The 24,782-nt window shown below is 41.2% G+C and overlaps 1 protein-coding gene across 2 annotated transcripts; it reads left to right on the forward strand.

The window, feature by feature from the left end:
* The first annotated feature begins 6,729 nt into the window (after positions 1-6,729).
* SRSF1 (serine and arginine rich splicing factor 1) lies at positions 6,730-10,618 on the forward strand. Of its 2 annotated transcripts, XR_005238715.2 has the most exons (5): positions 6,863-7,171; positions 7,580-7,764; positions 8,132-8,304; positions 8,505-9,183; positions 10,108-10,618. XR_005238715.2 is itself a non-coding variant. In XM_008011337.3 (4 exons), exons 1-4 carry the CDS (start codon positions 6,978-6,980, stop codon positions 8,697-8,699), a joined length of 747 nt encoding a protein of 248 aa, XP_008009528.2. In that variant the 5' UTR covers positions 6,730-6,977; the 3' UTR covers positions 8,700-10,618. The 2 variants fall into 2 exon arrangements, 1 of the variants encoding a protein (XP_008009528.2); XM_008011337.3 differs by having other exon boundaries at positions 6,730-7,171; positions 8,505-10,618.
* The last annotated feature ends 14,164 nt before the right edge of the window (positions 10,619-24,782 follow it).

Genomic DNA, 24,782 nt, shown 5'->3' on the forward strand with positions numbered 1-24,782 from the left:
TTGCCTTCAGGATTGTACTGGTAAAACCATGTTTCATGTCCTGTTATAATTCTTCAAAAAAATGCTTCAGGGTCTTGATCGCACTTGTTTAAAATCTCCATGGAAAGCTCTGCTCTTGTGTGCAGCTCATCTGGGTGTGCAGTTTTAGTAACCTTTGAGTGGAAATTTTGCTCAGCTTAAATTTTTCAGTTAGAATTGTGTGAGCCAAACCAATTGCAATGTCTATAGTACTGGCTTTGGTTTCTGCTATTGTTGGTCATCTTCTCTGAGAGTATGTGAGAAACAAACTTACCCATCCAAACCCAAAGAATGGACTCAGAGACCCAGAGAACTGTGAAAGTGAGACTTTTAATGACACTCTTGCAAGACTGGGTGTCTGATAGACAGGCACACCCAGCACAGTTTTTTATTTTATTTTTTTGAGATGGAGTTTTGCTCTTGTCGCCCAGGCTGGGGTGCAGTGGCACGATCTTGGCTCACTGCAACCTCTACTTCCCAGGTTCAAGTGATTTTCCTGCCTCAGCCTCCCAAGTAGCTGGGATTATAGGTGCCTGCCACCATGCCCAGATAATTTTTATATTTTTAGTAGAGATGGAGTTTTGCCATGTAGGCTAGCCTCAAACTCCTGACATATGCTGATCCACCCGCCTCAGCCTTCCATGGTGCTGGGATTACAGGTGTGAGCCACCACGGCCAGCCCCCAGCATAGTTGGTTTTTTTGAGACGGAGTCTCACTCTGTCAACCAGGCTGGAGTGCAGTGGTGTGATCTCAGCTCACTGCAACCTCCACCTCCCAGGTTCAGGTGATTCTCCTGCCTGAGCCTCTCGAGCAGCTGGGACTACAGGTGACCGCCACCACGCCCAGCTAATTTTTGTATTTTTAGTAGAGATGGGGTTTCACCATATTGGCCAGGATGGTCTCTTGACCTCATGATCTGCCTGCCTCAGCCTCCCAAAGTTCTGGGATTACAGGCGTGAGCCACCATACCTGGCCCCCAACATAGTTTTAACAAGCAATTTATCCCCTAGTATGCAGGTCCCTCCCCCGGTTTCTCATAGGCTGAGTACTATGGGGTCACAATCTTCCCAGACATTGCCTATTAATTGTTGGGTAGGGGCTTTAGGTGTTTTGTTTTGTTTTGTTTTTTGCGGGGGGGGGAAGGTGTCTTGCTGCATTTTATTGCAGCCCACAATGCACTGCAATCCTAGTTAGCTCAGGGGCTTTTCAAGTATTTAACTTATGACCTAAGTAGCTAGGCAGGTTGATAAGAGAAGACAAAGTGAGCTATTTTGCAGACTAGTAAACTTTCATCTTAGACTAAACTTTTTCGGTTTGGGTGAAGGCAACTAAAGGGGGAAGGAGAAGTGTTGGGGAAGAGGGAGGGCGACAAGCAGGCATCAGCTATCCAAGCAGCAGCCCAGTATGTCCTGTTTCTTCTGTAGTTTGCTGACCTATGCCCATGTAAGGCATTTTGTCTTGAAAACGGGCCACTGTATACGTTATTGCCTTCAAGCATGAAAAGATTATTTTTTTCCTTGCAAATTGATGTGGGTAGGCTACCACTGCAGGCTTCCTCTTCAACACTGTCTCATCCCTTCTTAAAATTAACTCTCTAATTATAAAATACTGATATCTTTGAGGCATTGTGCCCATAAACTTTTTGTAAAGAATTAGTGATTTCACCATTCTTTCACCCAAGTTTCATCATAAATTTGATGTTCATCCTTGCTTCAATTTTAACAGAATACATGTTGCTCTGATAGGGGCTCTTTTCAAACATATGTCTTATTCTTTTTAGTACATCAAACTAGATGCTGTTCATACGTGTTATAATAAGTTAGTACGAGTTTATTTTGGTGTAAAAAATTTTTCAAATCCATGCATGATTGTTCATAACACATTTTCCATGAACTTTTAAAAGTCTCCTCCTGAGATTACTGGATTGAATCAAAAGTATTTAAAAAGTTTCTCTTGGTCGGGTGCAGAGGCTCATGCCTGTAATCCCAGCACTTTGGGAGGCCGAAGCAGGCGGATCACGAGGTCAAGAGATCGAGACCATCCTGGCTAACAGTGAAACCCCATCTCTAATAAAAATTTAAAAAATTAGCCAGGCATGTTGGTGGGTGCCTGTAGTCCCAGCTACTTAGGAGGCTGAGGCAGTAGAATGGCGTGAACCCAGGAGGCAGAGCTGGCAGTGAGCCAAGACCTCCACTGCACGCCACTGCACTCCAGCCTGGGTGACAGAGTGAGACTCCGTCTCAAAAAAAAAAAAAAAAAAATTTCTCTTGGAGGAAGTAACTTTTACTAAACAGCGATAGTGTTAAAAATTAGGTTGCTTCCGACAATGAAGTTGGTAAAGTTCATGCTTAATAAATCCGCTGGTTGTGGGAGCAATTCATAAAACTGGCAGTGAATGTATAACTAAGGAGTTTAGAAAACCCTCAAACTCCAATTAAGATGAGGATGTAATCTCAGGAGGCAAAACTGGAAGTGGTTGTAATTTGCTCAGCACAAAAGGAATCAACCATCTAGTATACTGTTTAGAGAATTGTGTGAAGATTAGTCTGTAGAAAGATAATTGCCAGTCTTTACCCAGCACTGTCCAGGGTACAGAGACACAGAATTCAGGTGCTGTGAATTTATCTGTCTTGGAGAGAAATACTTCGTTATGGGGGCAGGGATCATTTATCAGGTCTCAGGATCTGAATGAAATATCCCTCAAAATGATTCACCTTGTTTTGTTCTTATTTCCAAATAAGTTGTTTATTTGCTTTTTTGATGTTTTACTCTTGTGGACTGAAATATGTTAACTCTGGTTAACTGGTAATATCCTTAATTGTAATCATCACCAAGCTAACGCCATCCTGGGAGACCTGATAAAACAGCCGTCAAGACTCTTCCTACCATATACTGACTTCATCATCAATTCCAGAACAGTTGGTTACATTCAAATACAAAAAAAGATGCCAGTGGAGAAATAAGAATGTCCTATTCACTCTCAATTAAGTTCTACTTTGTATTGTGCTGAACTGAACAAAATCAGAAATTACTGCATTAAATTAGACAGACAAGAATAAATCAAAGCAAATTCAGGTTGGGTGTGGTGGCTCACGCCTGCAATCCCAGCACTTTGGGAAGCCAAGATGGGCAGATAATTTGAGGTCAGGAGTTCGAGACCAGCCTGGCTAACATGGTGAAACCCCATCTCTACTAAAAATACAAAAATTAGCCTGGTGTGGTGGCATATGCCTGTAGTCTCAGCTACTTGGGAGGCTGAGGCACGAGAATCGCTCGAACCTGGGTGGAGGAGGTTGCAGCGAGCCGAGATCCTGCCACTGTACTCTAGCCTGGATGACAGAGTGAGACTCCATCTCAAACAAACAAACAAAGCAAATTCAGTTATATTTTTCTGGAATGAAAATACCTTGAAATTAAAAGTACCTATGTATTGTCTCATTCCTTCTTAAAATGAACTATTCAATTATAAACTATGGATTTCAGTTATTACTTCAGTTATCATTGACTTATCATTAACAGAAACTTTGCCTGCATAAATTTAAATTGATGGATAAAAGAACATAAATGTGTTCAGCAAATAACTGTTGAATGAAAGAATCAACAGGCTGCAAGTTTTTAAAAACTCTCCTCTTTTCTGCCACTCACTTAATAAAACAATGCTAGAAACAGTAGATTTGTTGAAATAGTATCTTTTTTGGTCACTTTCTCATTTAAAAACATATCAGGCTCTGGCCAGGCAAAGTGACTCATGCCTGTAATCCCCCCGCTTTGGGAGGCCGAGATGGAAGGATTGCTTGACTTCAGGAATTCAAAAGCAGCCTGGGCAACATGGCGAGACCCCATTGCTACAAAAAATACAAACATCAGTCTGAAGTGGTGGTGCATACATGTAGTCTCAGCTACGTAGGAGACTGAGGTGGGAGGATGGCTTGGGTCCAGGAGGTCGAGTCTGCAGTGAGCTGTGATTGCACCACTGCACTCCAGCCTGAGTGACAGAGCAAGACCCTGTCTCAAAGAAAAAAATTGGCCGGGTGCGGGAGCTCATGCCTGTAATCCCACTACTTTGGGAGGCCAAGGCCAAAGGATCACTTGAGGCCAGGAGTTTGAGACCAGCATGGCCAACATGACAAAACCCCGTCTCTACTAAAAATACAAAAATTAGCTAGGCATGGTGGCATATGTCTGTAATTCCAGCTACGCGGAAGGCCAAGAAACAAGAATGGCTTGAGCCAGGGAAGCAGAGGTTGCACTGAGCTGAGATCACGCCATTGCACTCCAGCCTGGGTGACAGAGGGCAACTCTGTCTCAAAAAAAAAAAAAAAAAGAAAAAATATATATACACACACACACACACACACACACACACACATCTATATATATACTTGAAGGATGGTCTGAAGGATAGGCAATCTATCCCTCCCTTGACAATTTTCAGAAGTTCTTTTCCCTTTTGGGATCTATGGACTCCTTTAAGAAGTTGATTAAAATTTCAAATCCTCTTCCCAGAAAAAAGTACGCACATGCATATAATTTTGTACATGCATACATGCATATAATTTTGGAAAACATTACAGAAAGCTCAAGGATTACCAAAGGTCATCTGTGGATATACTGAGGATCTTCAGACACAAGACCAAGCATCCCTGCTCATTTCAAATTGAATATGTATTTTGGGGTCACCGAGAGACATTTGTAAAATACATTTCATCAGCTTTTAGAATTAAGAAAACATGTCCTTCTCCTGAATGACCTATTTATTTTTATCCCAAAGGCACTTTGGATTTTGAATACGCAATACTGGTGTACCCTTCTTTACCGCGACTTCTGCTAAGACTAAAGTAAAATTTGCAGTCTATCTCAACAAATTCAACAGGCTTTCACTGCAGGCATTTTGTATAGTAATTTATGCTTATTTCATTTAATCCACCCCTTATTTTCCCATTCCTCTAGTTTTTGTGTGTGTGTGTGTGAGATGGAGTCTTGTTCTGTCGCCCAGGCTGGAGTGCAGTGGCATGATCTCCGCTCACTACAGCCTCCACCTCCTAAGGGTTCAAGAGATTGTCCTGTCTCACCCTTCCAAGTAGCTGGGATTACAGGCATGCGCCACCATGCCCGGCTAATGTTTTGTATTTTTAGAAGAGACGGGTTTCGACATGTTGGTCTCAAACTCCTTACCTCAGGTGATCGGCCCGCCTCGGCCTCCCAAAGTGCTGGGATTACAGGAGTGAGCCACCACGCCCAGCCTCATCTACTTTTAATAATGTTTTATGGTATCTCTGTAAGTTGCCTCACATCCTTGCGGAGAGGGACTGCTGTAAATAACATGAAGAAAATTATCCCTGAAAATCAGGGTGTAGATCTGTTATCGCAAATTTATAACTGCAGGATTTGATTTTGCTGTTGTTTCCCTCTCCTTTTTTTTTTTTTTTAGGAGGAGTCTTACTCTGTAGACCAGGCTGCAGCGCAATGGCGCGATCTCGGCTCACTGCAACCTCCACCTCCAGGGTTCTAGCGATTCTCCTGCCTCAGCCTCCCGAGTAGGCTGGATTACAGGCGCCCGCCACCAAGCCCGGCTAATTTTTTGTTTTTTCAGTAGAGACGGGATTTCACCATGTTGGCCAGGCTGGTCTCGAACTCCTGACCTCAAGTGATCTGCCGCCTCTACCTCCCAAAGTGCTGGCGCAAGCCACCGCGCCCAGCCTGATTTTAATTTGAATTCATTAGCGACGTTTAAAAATCCCAGGATTTCACATAAAAATCCAGATTGCAGATGTCGAAAAAAAAAGTAAAATGTTATCTCCCAATGCCGCAGGCAAATAGGATCACAGTCCTGAATAGCAACCGCGGTCTCTAGTGGTTACGGCTCTCATCCATTTCGCTCCATTTTATTACCTGGGAGGACTGGTATTTTCAATTTCAGTAACTTTTAGAGGAAACTTTTGAAAAAAGGACTGCACACACGCACCTTTTCTTCCTTCTCGTTCTTTAAAAGGAAACAACGGAAACAATTCATTCTGCAGGCAATCTGCGCTAGTCCCACGGATAGGCGATTAACAAGAGATAAAGAGGTGTGGGTCCCAGAAGCAGTACTGTTACCCCTTCTGGTTGGCGGGTACCACGTTGAAAGGTCGGGGTACGGGCCCACTGCGACTAGCACAAGGAGTGCTGAACTCAGCTATGCAAAGTTCTGACGAGAAGGTGGAACGGTTCTTAATGAAAAGGATTAAGGAATCTAAATCGGTTTCGCTAAATTAGACACATCTGTCTAAGCAGCCACAGCCTGTTCGCAGCAGGGGCGGGAAGACAAACCAACGACCCAGCTCTCCATTCAGTCACCGGCATCTCAGCTCTGGACTAGACGCACTCTACGAAGATATCCGGGTTTCCGGAGCAACCGCCCGAGCCCTCCCCCTTTAGCCCCGCCTCCGAGTCTCTTTCCCGCCAAAGGCCGTTATCGCCGCAGAGCATGGTGGGACAAGGCTTTAGGCTAGGTTTCACCCAGTCCTTTGAAGGCGCCCAGTTGCTTTCAAAGCTCCTCATTCCTGGGGAAATTGACTGTCCTTCAAGACCCGACCTGGATGACTAGCTCCTTTAACGAGAGTTCTTTATTTAACTTTTACCAAACGGCTGCTCACTCTATTCGCAAACCACCCCAAGAGGGGAACGCGGGGGACTTTTTTTCCCCCTTCGTGCGGAGGGTGACGTCGCGCGTGCGTGCGCGTGCGTTGCGCGTATCCCTCGCAGCATCCGTTGCGCTCCCGCGCGTGCGTGTTGGGGTCGAATCGCTGTTTCCTTCCGCTTCTCTTCCTCTGTCTCCCCCCCATATCCGTGCGCCGAGCTGATAAAGGCGCCATTTTGGAGGGGCCGCGGGAGACGTGGTGCCGCTGCGGGCTCGCTCTGCGGTGCGCTAGGCTTGGTGGGAAGGCCTGTTCTCGAGTCCGCGCTTTTCGTCACCGCCATGTCGGGAGGTGGTGTGATTCGTGGCCCCGCAGGGAACAACGATTGCCGCATCTACGTGGGTAACTTACCTCCAGACATCCGAACCAAGGACATTGAGGACGTGTTCTACAAATACGGCGCTATCCGCGACATCGACCTCAAGAATCGCCGCGGGGGACCGCCCTTCGCCTTCGTTGAGTTCGAGGACCCGCGGTGAGGCGGCATGGGGCTTGCAGCCTTGAGGAAATAGGTCCGAGTAGTCGGGGAAGGCTCCAAGGCCTTAACGTAGAGAACGGGGAAGCGGGGGCTCTTAGAGAGGTTGGGGCGAGACTGTATCGCCCATGCAGGAGTCGAGTAAGGAGCTGAGTTGGTGTGGCTTCTCTGGCGCCTCGCCTTGGACGTCCCCGGAGCCCATTCGCAGGCTGGAGCGGGAAACTGAGGCGCTGAGGGCTGGTGTAGTGGTTGGGAGCCTGGCGTGTTTCTGGGTGGGGGAGGGGCCATTCCTATTATGCGGCGCATGTGGGCTCTTCCACGTTGGGTGCGCATGTGCGGGGGGTTCCCGACTGAGCGAGCTTCTCCTCCTGGTCTTTCTCATGCCTTTTACTTTCTGCGACCCTGCAGAGACGCGGAAGACGCGGTGTATGGTCGCGACGGCTATGATTACGATGGGTACCGTCTGCGGGTGGAGTTTCCTCGAAGCGGCCGTGGAACAGGCCGAGGCGGCGGCGGGGGTGGAGGTGGCGGAGCTCCCCGAGGTCGCTATGGCCCCCCATCCAGGCGGTCTGAAAACAGAGTGGTTGTCTCTGGTGAGTGTACTTGGTTGTGTGGATTGATGTGAAGGGACGGAAGCTACCTAAAATTTTTGTCTTGCATGACCGGTTTAACAATTGCAAATTTTTCATGCTAGGTCTTAAATTGCTTTAGTTTTTGGGTGAATTTAATAAACGAGGATTGCTGCTGTGGTGATTTACCAAATTAGGTTGCGGTACTAGATACGAAGATCCGTTACAAATAATTTTGGACTCTGGATCCCAGAATCTTACCAACTCTTTACCTGGTATCACTTAAGTACACCTATTAAGTATTTTAAAGTACTCTTTGTCCTAATGCACCTTACCAGCTTAACGTGAAATTTAAGATAATTGATACTAAGAAAAAAAATCACTTTTTCAGGACTGCCTCCAAGTGGAAGTTGGCAGGATTTAAAGGATCACATGCGTGAAGCAGGTGATGTATGTTATGCTGATGTTTACCGAGATGGCACTGGTGTCGTGGAGTTTGTACGGAAAGAAGATATGACCTATGCAGTTCGAAAACTGGATAACACTAAGTTTAGATCTCATGAGGTAGGTTATACGCTTATTCTTTTCTTTGACCAGAATTGGATACAGTGGTCTTAACAGTGGAATTTGAAGGTAAGAATTCAGGCAAGGGTGTCCAAGTAAATTGCCAGATTTCTGGTTGTAGTTACATTGTATGCATTCAGCATGCCTGAAGATAGATGAAAGCTTAGATCTTTCAATGGAAAGTTCTGTCTATCCAATAGGGAGAAACTGCCTACATCCGGGTTAAAGTTGATGGGCCCAGAAGTCCAAGTTATGGAAGATCTCGATCTCGAAGCCGTAGTCGTAGCAGAAGCCGTAGCAGAAGCAACAGCAGGAGTCGCAGTTACTCCCCAAGGAGAAGCAGAGGATCACCACGCTATTCTCCCCGTCATAGCAGATCTCGCTCTCGTACATAAGATGATTGGTGACACTTTTTGTAGAACCCATGTTGTATACAGTTTTCCTTTATTCAGTACAATCTTTTCATTTTTTAATTCAAACTGTTTTGTTCAGAATGGGCTAAAGTGTTGAATTGCATTCTTGTAATATCCCCTTGCTCCTAACATCTACATTCCCCTCGTGTCTTCGATAAATTGTATTTTAAGTGATGTCATAGACAGGATTGTTTAAATTTAGTTAACTCCATACTCTTCAGACTGTGATATTGTGTAAATGTCTATTCTGCCCTGGTTTGTGTGAACTGGGATGTTGGGGGTGTTTGTGGTTATCTTACCTGGGGAAGTTCTTATGTTTATCTTGCTTTTCATGTGTCTTTCTGTAGACATATCTGAAGAGATGGATTAAGAATGCTTTGGATTAAGGATTGTGGAGCACATTTCAATCATTTTAGGATTGTCAAAAGGAGGATTGAGGAGGATCAGATCAATAATGGAGGCAATGGTATGACTCCAAGTGCTATTGTCACAGATGAAATTGGCAGTATTGACCTTATACTAAAAGGCAGGGGTTAAAAATGATTATATACATTTTCCTTAAAACACTTGCAAACATTTTATTCAGTTATCTTTAGCTACAATTGCTTTGCTCTTTAAACCTTGGCAATTGTGGCAAAATTGTATTGCCCATTTTGTAGCAACTTATTTTGCTCCCTTCCCCCCATTTTTGTTTTAATAGGGACTAATGTGGGAAGAACTGGCTAATTTGTCACAGTGCTTAGTTACAACTGTTAATGTGTGACCTGCTGTTGGTGTACATGTGGGTACAGGGTGTCTTTAAATCCAACAAGATAGAGTATAATATCAATACTGCTAAATCTGCATGTCCTCTGTGTGACTGATAGAGCGTTGCTATTTCATTTTTTTAAGACAAAATGAAAGCAAAATATAGAGTTCCAATGTATTGGTGTAGATAATCTAGTTGGGAATACTTTTTTTAAGTCTCACCTTCCCCTTTAAACTAATATTCATAATTGATTCATATGTTTAAAAGACTTTAATTTACAAATTAAATTGCAAATGGGAGCATTAGATATAGTTTTAGACTTAGGTGGGTAGCAATGCCAGTAAACTTAAATTACGTAACTTCTTGCAACCACGAAACCTGTAATACGCTGTACAGTAACAAGTGTTGGCATTATCAGTTGAACTGTAAATACAAAATGCTTCTTCCAGTTAGTCTCTATGATGATTAAGTTTCTAAAATTTATCTGAACACCATTCAGAAACTTGTTTTGGGGAATTTGATAGTTATTGATGTGCATCTGTTAAACTGATGACAGACATAACTCATCATTCCCCAGAAACCTTTTTTGATTACAGTATCTAACATTTTGCCTCCTCTTTTTTGGTTTTGCTGGTTATAAAGGTTTGGATTGGAGAGGGCTCACTGGATCCCAATCCTTGGAGCTGGATCATTGGATTCAAATCATAATGTGGATAGGATAGGGAGGATGAATTACCAGGATTCATGGAGCGGGATCAGATTACCAGGAACATAGGAGTGGATTCCTGCCCCAACCAAACCGCATTCGTGTGGATTTTTTTATTCAACTTAATTGGCTATTCCAAAGATTTTTTTTTTTCCTATTTTTGACGATTGGAGCCCTTAAGATGCACGATGGAATTGTGTTTTGCGTTTTTTGGTAAAAGGAGCAAAGCGAGGACCTGGAGATAAACGCTGGAGCAATCTCCTTGGAAGGATTCAGCACGAGTAGATGGTAAACATTTAAAGGGGAAAGGGGGGGTTTGTTTAAAATAGTAAATCAGTAAGTCACTTCTAAATTTAAAGAAAACAAAATTGGAGTTGAAGAATAAGTAGGTTTCCAATTGGCTATTGCCGTTTTTCTTTGAAAAAATAAACATTTTTTAAAAAACTATGCATGGTTGTCCTTTTTCCTCTTCATGTAAGATTCTAACTGGGTCTATCAGTTAATCTTTAAATTGTTAAGTAAGATAAGATTTTGACTCTTGTATTAATGTGTTAGCAAATTAAAAGTTCTTAAAAGGCACTATAATGGTATTAGCCATCTTTTATTGTTAATTGTAAAAGTCTTCAGGGGAAGGCAAAAGGGGAGAATAAGGCATTTGTGTATGTAACTTGGTAAATGACGGTGGGGGGTTGGATCTAGCATCTGAAAGATAAGCTTCTCTACTTTGTTATAAAGTGGTTAAAAAACTGTAGATGCTGCTTATTTTCTGGTGGTCATAGACAACAGGCTTTTGTGCAAAGTTGGTTGATGGCTAGTAAATTAATGTTCACTTGGAGATAGCTTTTGATATTTTCAATGAAACTCATCTCAAAAAAAGGTAAGTATTAAATGTTAACATCAGCACAGAGGTATTAGAACTGTTTTTTGTTTTTGAGACAGAGTCTCGCTTTATTCCCCAGACTGGAGTGCAGTGGTGTAATCTGGGCTCACTGCAACCTCCACCTCCTGGATTCAAGTGATTCTCGTGCCTCAGTCTCCCGAGTAGCTGGGATTACAAGTGTGTGCCACACTTGCCTGGCTAATTTTGTATTTTTAGTAGAGGTGCAGTTTCTCTGTGTTACCCAGGCTGGTCCCAAAACTCCTGGCCTCAAGTGATCTGCCTGCCTTGGCCTCCCAAAGTGTTAGGATTACAGGTGTGAGCCACCATGCTCGGCCTGTAGAACTTTTAACACAAGTCACGTTTCTTTTTTGAAAGGGAAAGTGTGTACAAGATTAACTGCTTCTTTGGATGAATCGTTGCTAATAAAAAGCTGGGCATTTAGAATTTTGCCTTATAAGCCCTTCTCAACCATAAGATTATTTTGTACCTAAAACTTTGGTGTTCTCTACCAAAGCAGTCGTTAAAAACTTGTAGTCTGCTACTTTTTGTATTTGTCTACTGACAGCCCCCGATACTATTTAGGTTGGGGGAGGGGACCTAAAATAAGTAACTAGACTTTAACATTTCCCTCGGGTGCTAATCATAGTTGGAAGTTGAATTTAAGGTGATTATTCGGGTGACAAGTAAAAACCTAGGGAAAACCAGAAATCTTGGTAGTGGAAGAAATGTGTAAGGTTACCCCAATCAGATTTTAATGAACGTTGTGGAATGTTGGGAAGAGGGGATGTTGAATGCAGAATTTCACTAAGTAAAGTACTTAGTTTAAATTTATTAAGGATGTAGCTCTTTTTATGTAAGAATTTAATATAATGGCTAAAAGGCAGATTTACTGTTTAAAATTTGAATAATTTTACATGACATTCTTAAAGTTCTAAATTCTGTTTTATGTGTAGAACATTTTAATTCAGATTATTAAAGGGAAAATAAATGATTAATGATCATTTTGTAAGGTTAATGTGAGCTAGACTTAAGCAAACTTTGGTTCATTTGTGTTCATTGAATGTTTTGGAAACCACCAAAAAATGTAAATGGCCTTCACTCAAGTTTGAGTGTTTAAAGTTGAAAGATGTGCTCTACTAAAAGTTACAGTAATTCTAACTTCACATTGAAATGAGACAGCATTCCTTGTTATACAGGCTGAATTTGAAGATTAGAGAGGACCTCATGTTTACTTACGAAAGGTAAAGGGGCATAGATTTTGTAGTTAAGATGACCAGACAGCTAAAAGCTGTGATGGGAAGTATGGACTGCTCCTATTTATAGTCTCAGAAAATGGACCTTTAGGTCTCTATCCATATTGGCAATTATTAAAGTCACACCCTTTTGAAACTACAAAAGCTGTCTTGGAATTTCCCCTTCTTCTCCCTATTTATGTCCCCTTAGAATGTTTTAGGGAGCCTATAATTATTTTCTAACCAAGGAAAAACTTAAGTCTCTTTAAGAAGCAATTACTTTTCATAACATCAGATTGAATAACCCACCTTGCTGTTCAGCCCACATCCTACTGGAAACAAAAGGTAAGAAACCCATTTTCTGGTTCCTGATTGTTTGGGTCTGAATTTTGTTTTTAAAACGAAGCTAAGTTTAATATTTTTAAAAATGCTGTTTGGAATATGTGAATAGATTCCCCATAAAATGGTTTTTCCTGTTTTATGCTTTAGAAAATATTCAATGCTCACGTCTGCGCATCATAGTGCTTGCATTTAATATGATTTATTGTAGAATCTCAACTTTTCTTGGTGTTGCCTTTGAAACATTGTCTTGGTCATTAGGGCTGGTGTTTTCACATTTCTGTGGTCAAGGTGAATTTCTTATGTGTGCCTTTTTGCTTACTTTGTATATGAATTTTGTAATTTAAATTGCAAGTAAGTTATATATATGTATTTACCATAAATAGTATTAAAAGATGAGAAACTGTTAGACTGAAGTTCTGTTGTAACATAACCACTCTTATTTCCATCACAGTATGAAGAGTGCAAACGCAGAAAACAGATTACAGTCTCTTATCCATTTTTTGAAATCCAAAAACTATATGAAAACGAAAGATTTTCTGTTGTTGAGCTAATTAAATGTGAAACCTGACCAGAATTGCTGCCTTCATTTTGCACTTAGTGTGACTAAACTGTTTCCTGTTGAACTTCATTATTCATTGCACAGTTGCCACAGACTTTGCTGAGGGTTTTATGTAATACAGGGTATATATGTACCTCATAAAGTGCATACAGCTCTGAATCCCAGATATGTCTGTCTCCAAAGAGTTCATATAAGGGAGTGTACTAGCATACACAGGCCTAGTGCTTTTGTCTGTAACTGGGGTGTCTTGGCTGAAAAACCTATTGTGAATCCTTTATTGATTGAATTTTAAGTTCCCCCATCTTTTTAGGCTGAAGCAGCCACAAGAAAAAAAGGTACGGCCCACATTTCTTTACATTCTGTTGTATTAGTGGACTCAACAGTTATATCCCATTGAAGCAAATACTCAGGCATCCTAGAGTGTACAATACAACATTCTTTTGAGTTATTGTGTCTGTATCAGTACTTACAGGAACACTGACCAATTAGATCCTATAGGAAAAGCTGGGATTGGCATGAAGTAAAGAGATTATAAGGAAACATCTGTTCATTGTGTCTATTGTGATTGTCTATTGAATAAATAGTAATGCTACCAAGGTAACTTTTGCTTTAAACATGGACCCCAAGAGATTATATATAGTATACTTAAACCAGTACTTATTCCTGTTATTGAGACCTTTGGAATGCTTCTTGGTAGCTTTGAAAGCTAATGCCTAACAATCCTGAGGGTGGTTGTGAGCTTGTAGTGATTAAAGGAAGGATTTTTTTTTATTATAAAAATCATTCCGTGCTTCATTAATGCACAGAATAAAAATTGAATAAATGACTCTTTGTCATATATAAGTTAACTTAGGCAGATACAACATTTGTAGTTTACAACATTTTAATAGGTGCTAGGCTGGGATTTCAGGGGGTGAAAAGTCATATATGACTTTTCATAAGAAGTTTAATAGGTAAGCAAAACAGAGCACTTAGTTCAGCTTGACACTCAAGCATCGGGTTAAAAAGCATCAAACTTATGTCACCAGACAACTTCTAAGTGCCAACTATTGGTAGAACTGTGGACATGGAAATAGTGGAAACAGCTTTTCTAGGATACTATACTCATCTCCACCAATTGCACTTTGAACAAAAACAACTTGTAGAAATATGTCTTTATTTTTTTAACAACATGCTGTACTGCTCTCCATTGGAGTAAGTGCTAGGGAAAATCACTTAGCCACTAGAGGGAGCTATAACACAAAATTAAGCAGGAAATAATCCCCATTGTAGATAGGTACAACAAAGTGGAGACCAGCTTAACTACCTTGATCCTCTGTATCAGCTCTAAAGTTAGTTGGTTTGGGTAAGTTTTCTTGTAACTTTACCTTTGTCTTCCCATCTTTTGTGCAAAATTCTTCCCCTTTTCAGCTTTTGCATCCATTTAGGTTTTCGGTAGAGTTTAACTTACAGTCACTCATTTTGTAACGGAAAAACCTAGGTTCTGGGACTAAGAAAAGGATGAAGACATAAGTCTGCTTGTTTTTCTGCCTACCTTGTACATCAGGTATGGAGTAAGAAGGCCTTGAATGTGAGAATTGGCAACAGGAGTTAGGTGTGCTGGTGAAAAAAAATCTAGACATAACAATTTAGTTATGAACTGGAAGAAATGAATATGCTTTTAGAGACCTGTAGTTTGCTTTTACCGTGCGACAGTTTCAGGCGTGATGATCTTATTTCTCAGTATTACTAAGAGGTTCTTAAAATTTGCCTTAAAATTCTACTTACGTGTCAACTTAGCTGTTTGCTATTTTCTAGGCCTCACTTAAGTAGGAAGTTGTCTTGTGATCAGAAAGTCAGTACACACAGTAGTTAATGCCATATTAACAGCTGAAAATTACTGAGAATTAAACACTTTAGTATTTTAGTATTTAGTATTGACTAAACACTTTAGTCATTTCCATCATCCCTTTCTCCCCAGGTTTCTTCTATAAAAATGGGAAGGACACAAACTTATCTCCTGTTTAAAGTATGAATTGTCATTGAGAATACTAAACCTTTTAGGCCCTCATGATGGGATTTAGTCGTCCAGAAGACAGGTGTGGTACAACTGGCCTTAAAATTAATTTTAGAAAGTCGATCTATTTCAAAAATAAGGCACTAAAAGTGGACAAAGTGGACTTCTTGTGGGGGAAAAAGGAATCAAGTTTACACAGTAGGGATTTCCCTGCCTGCTTAGTTAACACTAAGTAGCAAGGAAGGCTACAGAAAGTAGTTACTGTTAACTAGCAGTCTTGCTGCAAATTGGATTGACAGCTGAAAGGGCACTAGCTAGATTGAAACCTGTCTTTAATCCTGTAGATGTTAGCTCTGGTGTGCCTTTGATAATTTTTAAATAAGTTTTGAAAATGCACTCTGAAGCCACAAATGAGGCAAATGAAAATTCAGAATTCTCTTTGTAGAAAGAAAAGTGCTAAACCTGGAGATTGTAAAGTGCTAAGAAAAACCATGGTAGAATTATTCCCTCAGGTGCTGTGTATTAGAGGAGTCTTTATATGTCATTTTGGGATAAGCTTTCAACAGTTATTAAGGCTTAATACATAGGACTATAGGATCAGTCAAACAAAAGGGAAGGTATAGCCTTTAGATAGGACTGGGAAGTCCTGGGTGTATCTCTTCTGCCCTTAATGGTGGCATGCCTAGAAATTTGAACTACAAAATAATAACCACCAAGAGTGACTTTCACTTTTTTTGGGGGGGGGGTCTGTTTTTGACACAGGGTCTCTGTCACCCAGGCTGGAGTGTAGTGGTGTAATCTCAGCTCACTGCAACCGCCGCCTCCCGGGTTCAAGCGATTCTCCTGCCTCAGCCTCCCAAGTAGTTGGGATTACAGGTGTCCACCACCACACCTGGCTAATTTTTGTAGTTTTAGTAGAGACGGGGTTTCACTATGTTGGCTTGGCTGGTGTCTGAACTCCAAACCTCAAGTGATCCACCTGCCTCGGCTTCCCAAAGTGCTGGGATTACAGGCATGAGCCACTGCACCTGGCTGACATACACAACTTAAGGCTAGAAATGTAAAATGTTGGTTCGCAGTGCAATGAGCACATTCCAAAGAAAACTCAGATGGCTCCTTTGTACTCTAAAAACAGTAAATTTGTAGCAAGATGATAGTCAAGTTCTGTGTCTTCAGGGTGTCATTGCATCTATGATTTAGACTAACCTAGAGATTTGTTTACTTGCCAAATAGAGTTCAAGATGCTGTTTGGATTTGTCTTCCCATCTCTAACTGCCATATCAGCATTTTTGTCTGTACCCAAATTCATATTACTGAAGTGTTAGAGCTGGTTTCAGTGACTCCAGTTTCTTCTTAAAACTTGTCACTCCCATAATATGAGTTAACAATGGGTTATATTCTACCTTTCCAATTTATCCTGTTCTCAATTACATCTTCCCCTACCCTGGTTGGTTTGGTAAATATATATTTTTTTTAACTCTACAGACCCAGGAACTTGAATATATTTATATTTCCCAATAAGCTAAATGCAATGCTGACAGTTTAATATTGATTGGCGAGATGGAAAGAACTTAATACTCCCTAAAAGCAAAGCGTTGTAGAAGTCTGTCTCACAAGCTGTTCGTTAACTGGGTGGATTATTGGAGAAGGTATTTTAATACTAATAACTCCTCAGATGTGAAGCCAGAAATTTTGAATTAATTTAAATGCTAGCCTAAGTCCAAGTATAATGGATAAGTAAATGTTGCTCCCAGAATTGATCTTGCAAAGTAAGACCAATTGTAAGACCAAAGTAAGTGGTTTTGTTGTAAGCTATGCACACTTTCAGTACAGATCACCAAGAACTGATGACATTGTCCCCAAAAAGACTAAGTAGTTGCCTCCTAGGTATCCTTTTTCAGTCATTCTCTTTTAAGCTTCTTACAGAAGAAGCTTTAAGTTGCCTCTGAATTTAGTGGTACTGCCTCAATGAGAATTTCTGCATATTTCTCTTTGGGATAGAATCCTTTTAGTTCTTTTTTGTTGTTGGTAACTATATGTAAAGAGATTAATACACAATGATGTATTGTGAAGAGACTAGTGTGTATGTATATTATTCCTTGGGTTGGGAGTCTTAAGCATTACTTTAGGACCCTGACCCTGGTCTTCAGGTTTATAGGATCAGCTAGCTTAAACAATGCTCTCAAAACCAAGAGACCCAGCATTCATACATTTTAACACCCCACACCCTAAATCCCATAAGCAGCCCTGTTCCTTTTGCCATTAAAAATCTCAGTCCTTCATGATTACACCTAATGACTGAAGCATTCTTGAACTAATTGCATTGTTTCTGCTTTGCTTCAGCATGTTTTAAAAAGTGTGCTACACATGCATGCACATGTTGACTTTAAGCTGTTCTCTAGTTCAACATGTATGTTTTGTTTCCCTCAGCTACATAGTAAACCGGGAGCAAAGGCTGTGTTTTTTTTGTTTTGTTTTTTGTTTGTTTTCTAAATGGCGTCTTGCCACTGTCAACTGGGCTGGAGTGCAGTGGCGCAATCTCGGCTCACTGCAACCTCCACCTCCTGGGTTCAAGCGATTCTCCTGCCTCAGCCTCCCAAGTAGCTGGGATTACAGTTACCCGCTAGTTTTTTGTATTTTTAGTAGAAACAGGGTTTCACTATGTTGGCCAGGCTGGTCTCAAACTCCTGACCTCATGATCTGCCCACCTAGGCCTCCCAACGTGCTGGGATTAGAGGCATAAGCCACCGCGCCTGGTCCCCCAGAGGCTATGTTTTTAACTTTTTGACATTTCTTCTAAGATGTCCAGAATGCTAGTACCTATACCTTAATAAATGTTGGTGAATAAATATATTATTGAAATCTTAGGCTGGTGTGCCACGTAGCTTAAATCTGAGACACTGTTCTTCAGTCAGATCACGCATATTCCTAGAATAGTAACCTCAAATTTGGGTTTATGCCCTTGCTACCTTTTATATATTTTTTGTAGAGATAGGGTCTTGCTCTGTTTCTCAGACTGTTTTTGAACTCCTGGGCTCAAGCAGTCCTCCCACCTTGACTTCCTAAAAGTGCTGGGATTACAGGTATGAGCCATTGTTCCCAGTCCTGATACTGTGGCTCATATTAATCCTCATGTAGTATTTAGTCTCATTTTGCAGTTTGAGGAAATAGGCTCAGAGATGTTAAAGTGGCAGGCCCAGAACTTGAATCTAGGTTTTGTGATGAGAAATTCTTGTTTATTTTACTACCAGGTTGTTTTTTAAAGCCAGCCTGCTTTTTCCAGTTGGGAGGCCTTGGGGAGAAAAGTCTGACCCAAGTGAAAAACACCTGTAATATCTACCAGATGCCAGCAGGGTGTCCCATGGTGCTGTCTTTGATCCACATTCTTAACCTGTGTACTGAGGGTTGTTCTAGAGTAGGACTACATCTAGTCACAGTGGCCATGGTCCAGAGCCTGGCAGCAAGAAAGTGGGATGCCTAGCTCCTTGGCTTTCCAGTGTGCAGTGCATAACCAGCTCTCTCAGAGAAGCCCTTGCCCTCTTTTGACCTCTACCATTGAGGCTGGCCCACAGGAGTACAGCTGGTCACACAGTGGCCGGGGCGTGGTAGCCACTCAATAACTATGCAGCAGCCCCACAAAAAAAATCATAGAAAAGAACCTGTGAAAGGGTAAATGTTTGAAACATCTGCATTTGTGTTGATAGCTGAGTATACACTTACATTTGTATTAGTAACAGATCCACAAAAATGACCCACTCTAGGAAGATGAGTTTTAAAAGCCAGTGTGTGGTAACTTCCAGTTTCCAATAAAAATGTTTGCATTACACTTAGCATACGCATACAACCTCTTAGGTATCAGTTTTTGTATTCAGCAACCCTAGTTGGTAATCTACAGTGTCAAAACTATCATGTGAAAACAAATGAGCAAATAGTCCTTTTAAAATTTCCTTTCCCAGTGCTCCTTAAACACTGTACAAATGTCTGTAACTGTTTTATAATTATTTCTTTGCAAGTCTTGGTTTCTTCACTAGAGAATATTCTTAGAAGTATCCCCAGTGACAGTACAGCTCCTGGCATTTAGTAGGTGCTCAGTAATTATTTTACTGAAATACTAATGCTTTCATAATAGTTCTGGGATAATTCTACACACGAGCCATTTTTCTAAGGAGAGTTCACATTAGAGAGGTCTTTCTTTTGTATTCAAGATGATTAATTATGAACTGGGAAGTTAGTCCCTGGGGTGTCCTGGCTGGCCTTTGGAAATCGTCACTACATCTTTCTGGGTTGGAATTCTCACCACAGCTTTAATGTGGGGCTGTATCTGAGCTGTCTCTGAGTGCTGTCTGTCTGATATATCGAGGACTGGGTGTTTACCAGGGCTCTTCAAGCCATTGGGAGAAACAGCTAAAGAGTAACCTACTGATTTGAGATGTGTATTTGTGCCCCATCCCTTTCTCCTCCCTGTTTCCCACAGGAGTTTTATCTCAAACTCCTAAGTCATTTTTAAGGAGATCACTGGAACAAACTCCAAACCTACCCTCTAATAGTCAAGTTTACCTGAATTTTCTTAGTTCTCTCGGGAGAAGACTAATCATGTAGTACCAACTTGGACTTTTCATGTGCTTTTCTTAACTGATTAGAGTAACGCCTCAGCTACAGTGTATAGAACATACATGGGGCTTCCTCAGGCTTCAGAATCAGCTTCACTAGGTGTGCTATGTAGGAGGCCACGGAAAAATTACTGTAGGAGTAAAAGTTACCAGTTCTGATGCAAACAATCCTCTCATCCCCAAGAAGTATCACTAAGGGATTTTTTTGTCCCGTATTATAAATTGGCCTGAAAATATCCTTTCATATGTGAGGAATGAGTATATGATGACTTTCTCCTTTAAAGTATGAACTGCTAAAGGACAGAGATAATATGTATTCTGTATTCCAACACCCACTGTGTGTTTCTGGTCTTTGTACCAGGTGCTCAGGAAGTGTTTTCACTGGCTTGGGTTGACTACTTGCCATCTGCTCTCTGAGCATTCATTTCTGAATGAAAAGGGAGAAAGTGAAAGGAGTGGTGGGAAGAAAGAGGAAGCTGGAGAAATAAGAGGAAACAGCTGGAGGAGGGAGGTGAAACTGAGGAGGTGGAACTTATGTAAGGTCAGTAAAACAAAAAGCTAGCAGAGGGCAGGGTCAGGCCCTGGGGGTAGAGGGCTAATTAACTTCTGTCAGCTAGTTGAATAGAGCCTTGTGTGCTTTGTTAGAGACCAAAGGTACTTCAAAGGAAAAAATCTAGATTCTTCCCTGTGTACCTTAATAATTGTTCATCAGGTCAAAATCTGTCCTGTCCTCTAGGAATTCTGGTCTTCCCTCAGGCCTAGCAGAGAGCTTTCTGCCACTACTCAGGCAACCAAGGGTGAAGTGCTTCAAGTAGTATTTGTGGACAGCAGCAGGTAAGCTTGGTGTGTTATTCACAGCTTAAAGAGTAAATGCTGAGTACAGCTGTTGTCCATGTGTAGAGCTTTTAACAACCAGCTCAGCAGGCCCCTTCACCTGCTTTTATGCTGGGACCAGATGACTGAATGTGGAACTTCAGGCACTTTTTTTTTTTTTTTTTTTTGGAGGTGGAGTCTCGCTTTGTCACCCAGGCTGCTGGAGTGCAGTGGCACGATCTTGGCTCACCATAAGCTCTGCCTCCTGGGTTCACACCATTCTCCTGCCTCAGCCTCCCGAGTAGCTGGGACTACAGCCTCCTGAGTAGCTGGGACTACAGACACCCACCACCATGCCTGGCTGATTTTTGTATTTTTAATAGAGACAGGATTTCACCGTGTTAGCCAGGATGGTCTCGATCTCCTGACCTGGTGATCCACCCGCCTCGGACTCCCAAAGTGCTGGGATTACAGGTGTGAGCCACCATGTCTGGCCCTTTAGGCACTTTCTACTTCTCAAAGTCAAGAAACATCCTTTAAAAAGTTAATTCCCTTTTCTGGAGTCTAAGCCAGATCTTATCTAAGCCTTGTGTTGCCATCTGTTGGCATTGTTTTCTAGAATGGAGCAGCTTTCTCAAAGTTTGGTCTTGCTAGACATAAGGTCATGTCAGTGTCTTAGGTCACTGCTGCTCACCTTCCTTACCCAGGGAGCATACTGCCTAGGTTTCTGAACACCTGTTTTCATTATTCACTGTTCTTCTCACTACCAAGAATGGAGGGACCCTCAGATGAAGATCAAATTGACTCTGAAGAAAAACTGGAGATGTTTCTCTTGGAGTTTGGATAGAGTATTGATAACATGTTTTTGCTCTGCTTTGCTCTTCAGAAGAACATTGGGCCAGACATTAACAATTAGTAATTTTTTTTTGCATATGAACAGTATTTTTTTTCTGGTGATGTAGATAGGTGCACATGACACTAAACAATGCTGTTTAGTGTCATTATATCCCTCTTAACTGGTGGGATGTATTTGGGGTGGAGGCTATAGCCAATGAGAAGAGGTTCACCTCTGTACCCAATAAACTTTGTATAGGAATTTATTTTTTGACTATTAGCACAATGCTATAATTGAGCTAATCTTTGTAGTTTGGTGCAGGACCACCAAGTTTGTGTGACCTATTACCTACTTTTCCCATGCTCAGCCATTACGCTGTCCTGGGGCATCTGAGGGCAGTAAGGAACAGGTGTCCAAAGGAGGAATGTTGGTGCCTATGGTATGTTTTCCAGTTGTATTGAATTTCTTACTTGGTGTATTTTTGACTTGTCTTAGTTTCTTTCCTTGTGGTCTATGCTATTTTACTTGCTATTTGTTGGATATTCTCCCCTGTCATTAAAAGGGAGTTATAAAATGGAAGTTAGTATTTCTATGCAAATGCCTAGGTTTAGCGTTGATTTTTGCAGGTGTCCTTCAACAAGTGTGAAGGTGATAAATGTATTTCCATGGCTTTAGACTCATTTTTGAAGTATTGGATTGTGTGAACATTCTTAGAAACAATAGAATGTTTTAATTAAAAGCCCTCGACTACCAGTTGAACTCAGTGTCTACTAGGAAAATGGGTAGATTTGTTACATTGTCCCTTTGCTCTCTATGACTTTGTTCCAGTTGTCAAGGAATTTAAATGGGTATTCAGGGAAAAAGAATTCTTGTTTCCCTTTCCTCACTTTGCCAGTTAAAACAAATAACTCCTGGTGATACTTCAGGTGGTGGAATTGGAACAAAACCTGACTTCTGACCACATGGGTCAAAGGCAAATGGCTTCATTTGCCTTTAGTGTGGTTATCCAGTTTGGGTAGTGAGGAGATAACTTCTGCTTTCCTCCCTGAGGAGTTTGGAGTATTTAAGCGGGGAAGGGGGGGAGGTGTCACTTTGAAAATATGTTGCTTTTTCTCCTGATTGTATTGAGGCTGATATGGAAGGGTTATTTCTTTCTGGCCAGTACTTTTTGGTATTTGTAAATATTGCAATTTTGATTTTTACTATTTGTTAATTGTCAGTTCTGGCTTTTTTTTGCATAAGGAGTTGGTCCATTAACTTGTCAATTTGAAGCTTCTAACTAGATATTCCCTACTGAAAGTTTTGGATTTGTTTTTAGTTTGTGGAGCAGTCTTAGCTGGGGACAGGTAATTAACAACAGCAGAGATACTTCCTTTTCCTAGGATTCTAAGTCTGTAATCCACATCCTCAGTGTATTCACAGGACTTTAAAATTCTCTCCAAATGAGGAAGGAAATATCCTGTTGCTTTCTAATGTTTACTAAAAGTTGTGTTTAGAACAACAGATTTTAATAGGCATCTTCCTTTGTTATGTGTCATTAGCCCTTTGCCCGTTTACCTTAGGGTTCTTTGAAGGAGAAATGGATGGGAGAAAACCTGTCACTTGGAAAAAGTAAAAGGAATAATTAACTGACTCAGAGCTTATGTGCAGAGTTCCCAGCCTCAAAGTTAATCTGGAACTGCTTGATAGCACCAATAAAAATATTTATTTCACATCTGTTATTTCTGGAAAATGTTCTAAGCATCTTACATATATTTCTCATTAAATTCACAGGTGGCCATTGTGAGGTAGATATTTTGTTCTCATTTTCCAGATGAGGAAGCTGAGACCCTAAAAGGTTAGGTGACAGGTTATACAACTTGGAGTGTGGGAGGAGGAGAGAGGAACCTGAACAGGGCAAGTTGGGGATCTGACTTTTGTTTGGGTGGGTGTAGGCACATTGTATTTTTGGTTTAGACGCTTTATTCATCATGGCTGAAGGTAATACCATTTACTCACCGAAAACTGTTTACAATAATCAAGATGAATTTACTGTCTTTGAACATCTGTCTTTTGACTGGACCCCAGTAGATAGTCTGTGGAAATTCACTTAAGGAGAGGGCTCCTTTTTGTTTGGTTAGAGAAATTGTCTGTCCTAAAGGTAGAAATAGCCCCTTCTAGGTACGGATGGAGCATTTGATCATACTGATTTCATTATATTCCTCTAACAGTTGGAACCGATTGTTTTTGAGTACTTGTTTCAAACTTCTGAATATTTTCCTTCTGGAAAGTAGCTCAGTGTTTAAAATTTATATGAACTTAAAAAGTTAATTTTCTTTTTAAAGATGTTTGAGGAGCAATCAACAATTCTGGTTTTGTCCTATGGATAGAAATAGAATTAGCCATTTTCCTCAAGAAAAGTGATTCTTCTGAATCTTAATTCTTCAGTAATGAGAACTGTACTGTTTTCACTTGACCTCTGTTTCCTGTTAGTGGGAAACCCCTCCCCAGAGGTGCTGTGTGAAAGATTGCTGGGGAAAGGGTTTCTAGATCCCAGCATAACAAGTTGAAAAGAGCCCAGTGATATTGTCATTAGAATAATGGTCTTCATTAAGTACTGGTTTTCATAATCTTGAAGCTTCATTTTCACCAATTTGAAAGGCAGTAGCTAGGGAGGAGAAGACTATGCAGGGAAGAAGGAAAACTCAGGAGTGCATCACAGACCTTGAGTTAAGGCAGGGAAGAAGCAGATTTGCTGTCCACTGAATGAAAATAAAAAGAATTCCATTGTCCAAGGTCAGAGCAAGAACATAAAGGTTTTAGTTTACTTAGTTAATTCCTTAGGTTTGGACATTACAGGAGACATGGGGGTCACCCATAGCAATTTAGCTGATAAATGTATCAGAAACTCTTTCATCATTTTCTGTCCCCTCCTGTCTTAGGCTGACCGGTTCCCTGATGTGTTACCTGCTTCTGCTACTGATCCAAACTGCTGAACTTCTCCCCCAAGGCCTCCAGGCAGTATCCAATGGGGAATCAGCTCTAAAAGGAACCAGACCAACGTTTTCCAGCCCCTTCATTCTGGTGACTGAGGGGAGGAAAGAATGGGAGGGGGTATTCTTGTCTAGTGGATGGAAAGGAAACACACTGTCAAATTATTATATCTCCTTGGTTTTCTATTACAGTAGAATTCTCCAGCCATATTTTTATTGTCTATGGGGGAAGTTGGAGATGGTGACCTTGATTAGAAGTGTCTGGAGGGGGAAAAATGGAGGGGATAAGATTCAGCTGGTTTTGGAAAATGTTGAAGTCTTAATGCGTCCATCTGAAGAATGTTTCCTAAAAGCAGAGTTTATAAAAATATC

Source organism: Chlorocebus sabaeus, chromosome 16, assembly GCF_047675955.1.
Source record: "Chlorocebus sabaeus isolate Y175 chromosome 16, mChlSab1.0.hap1, whole genome shotgun sequence".
Taxonomy (NCBI): domain Eukaryota; kingdom Metazoa; phylum Chordata; class Mammalia; order Primates; family Cercopithecidae; genus Chlorocebus; species Chlorocebus sabaeus.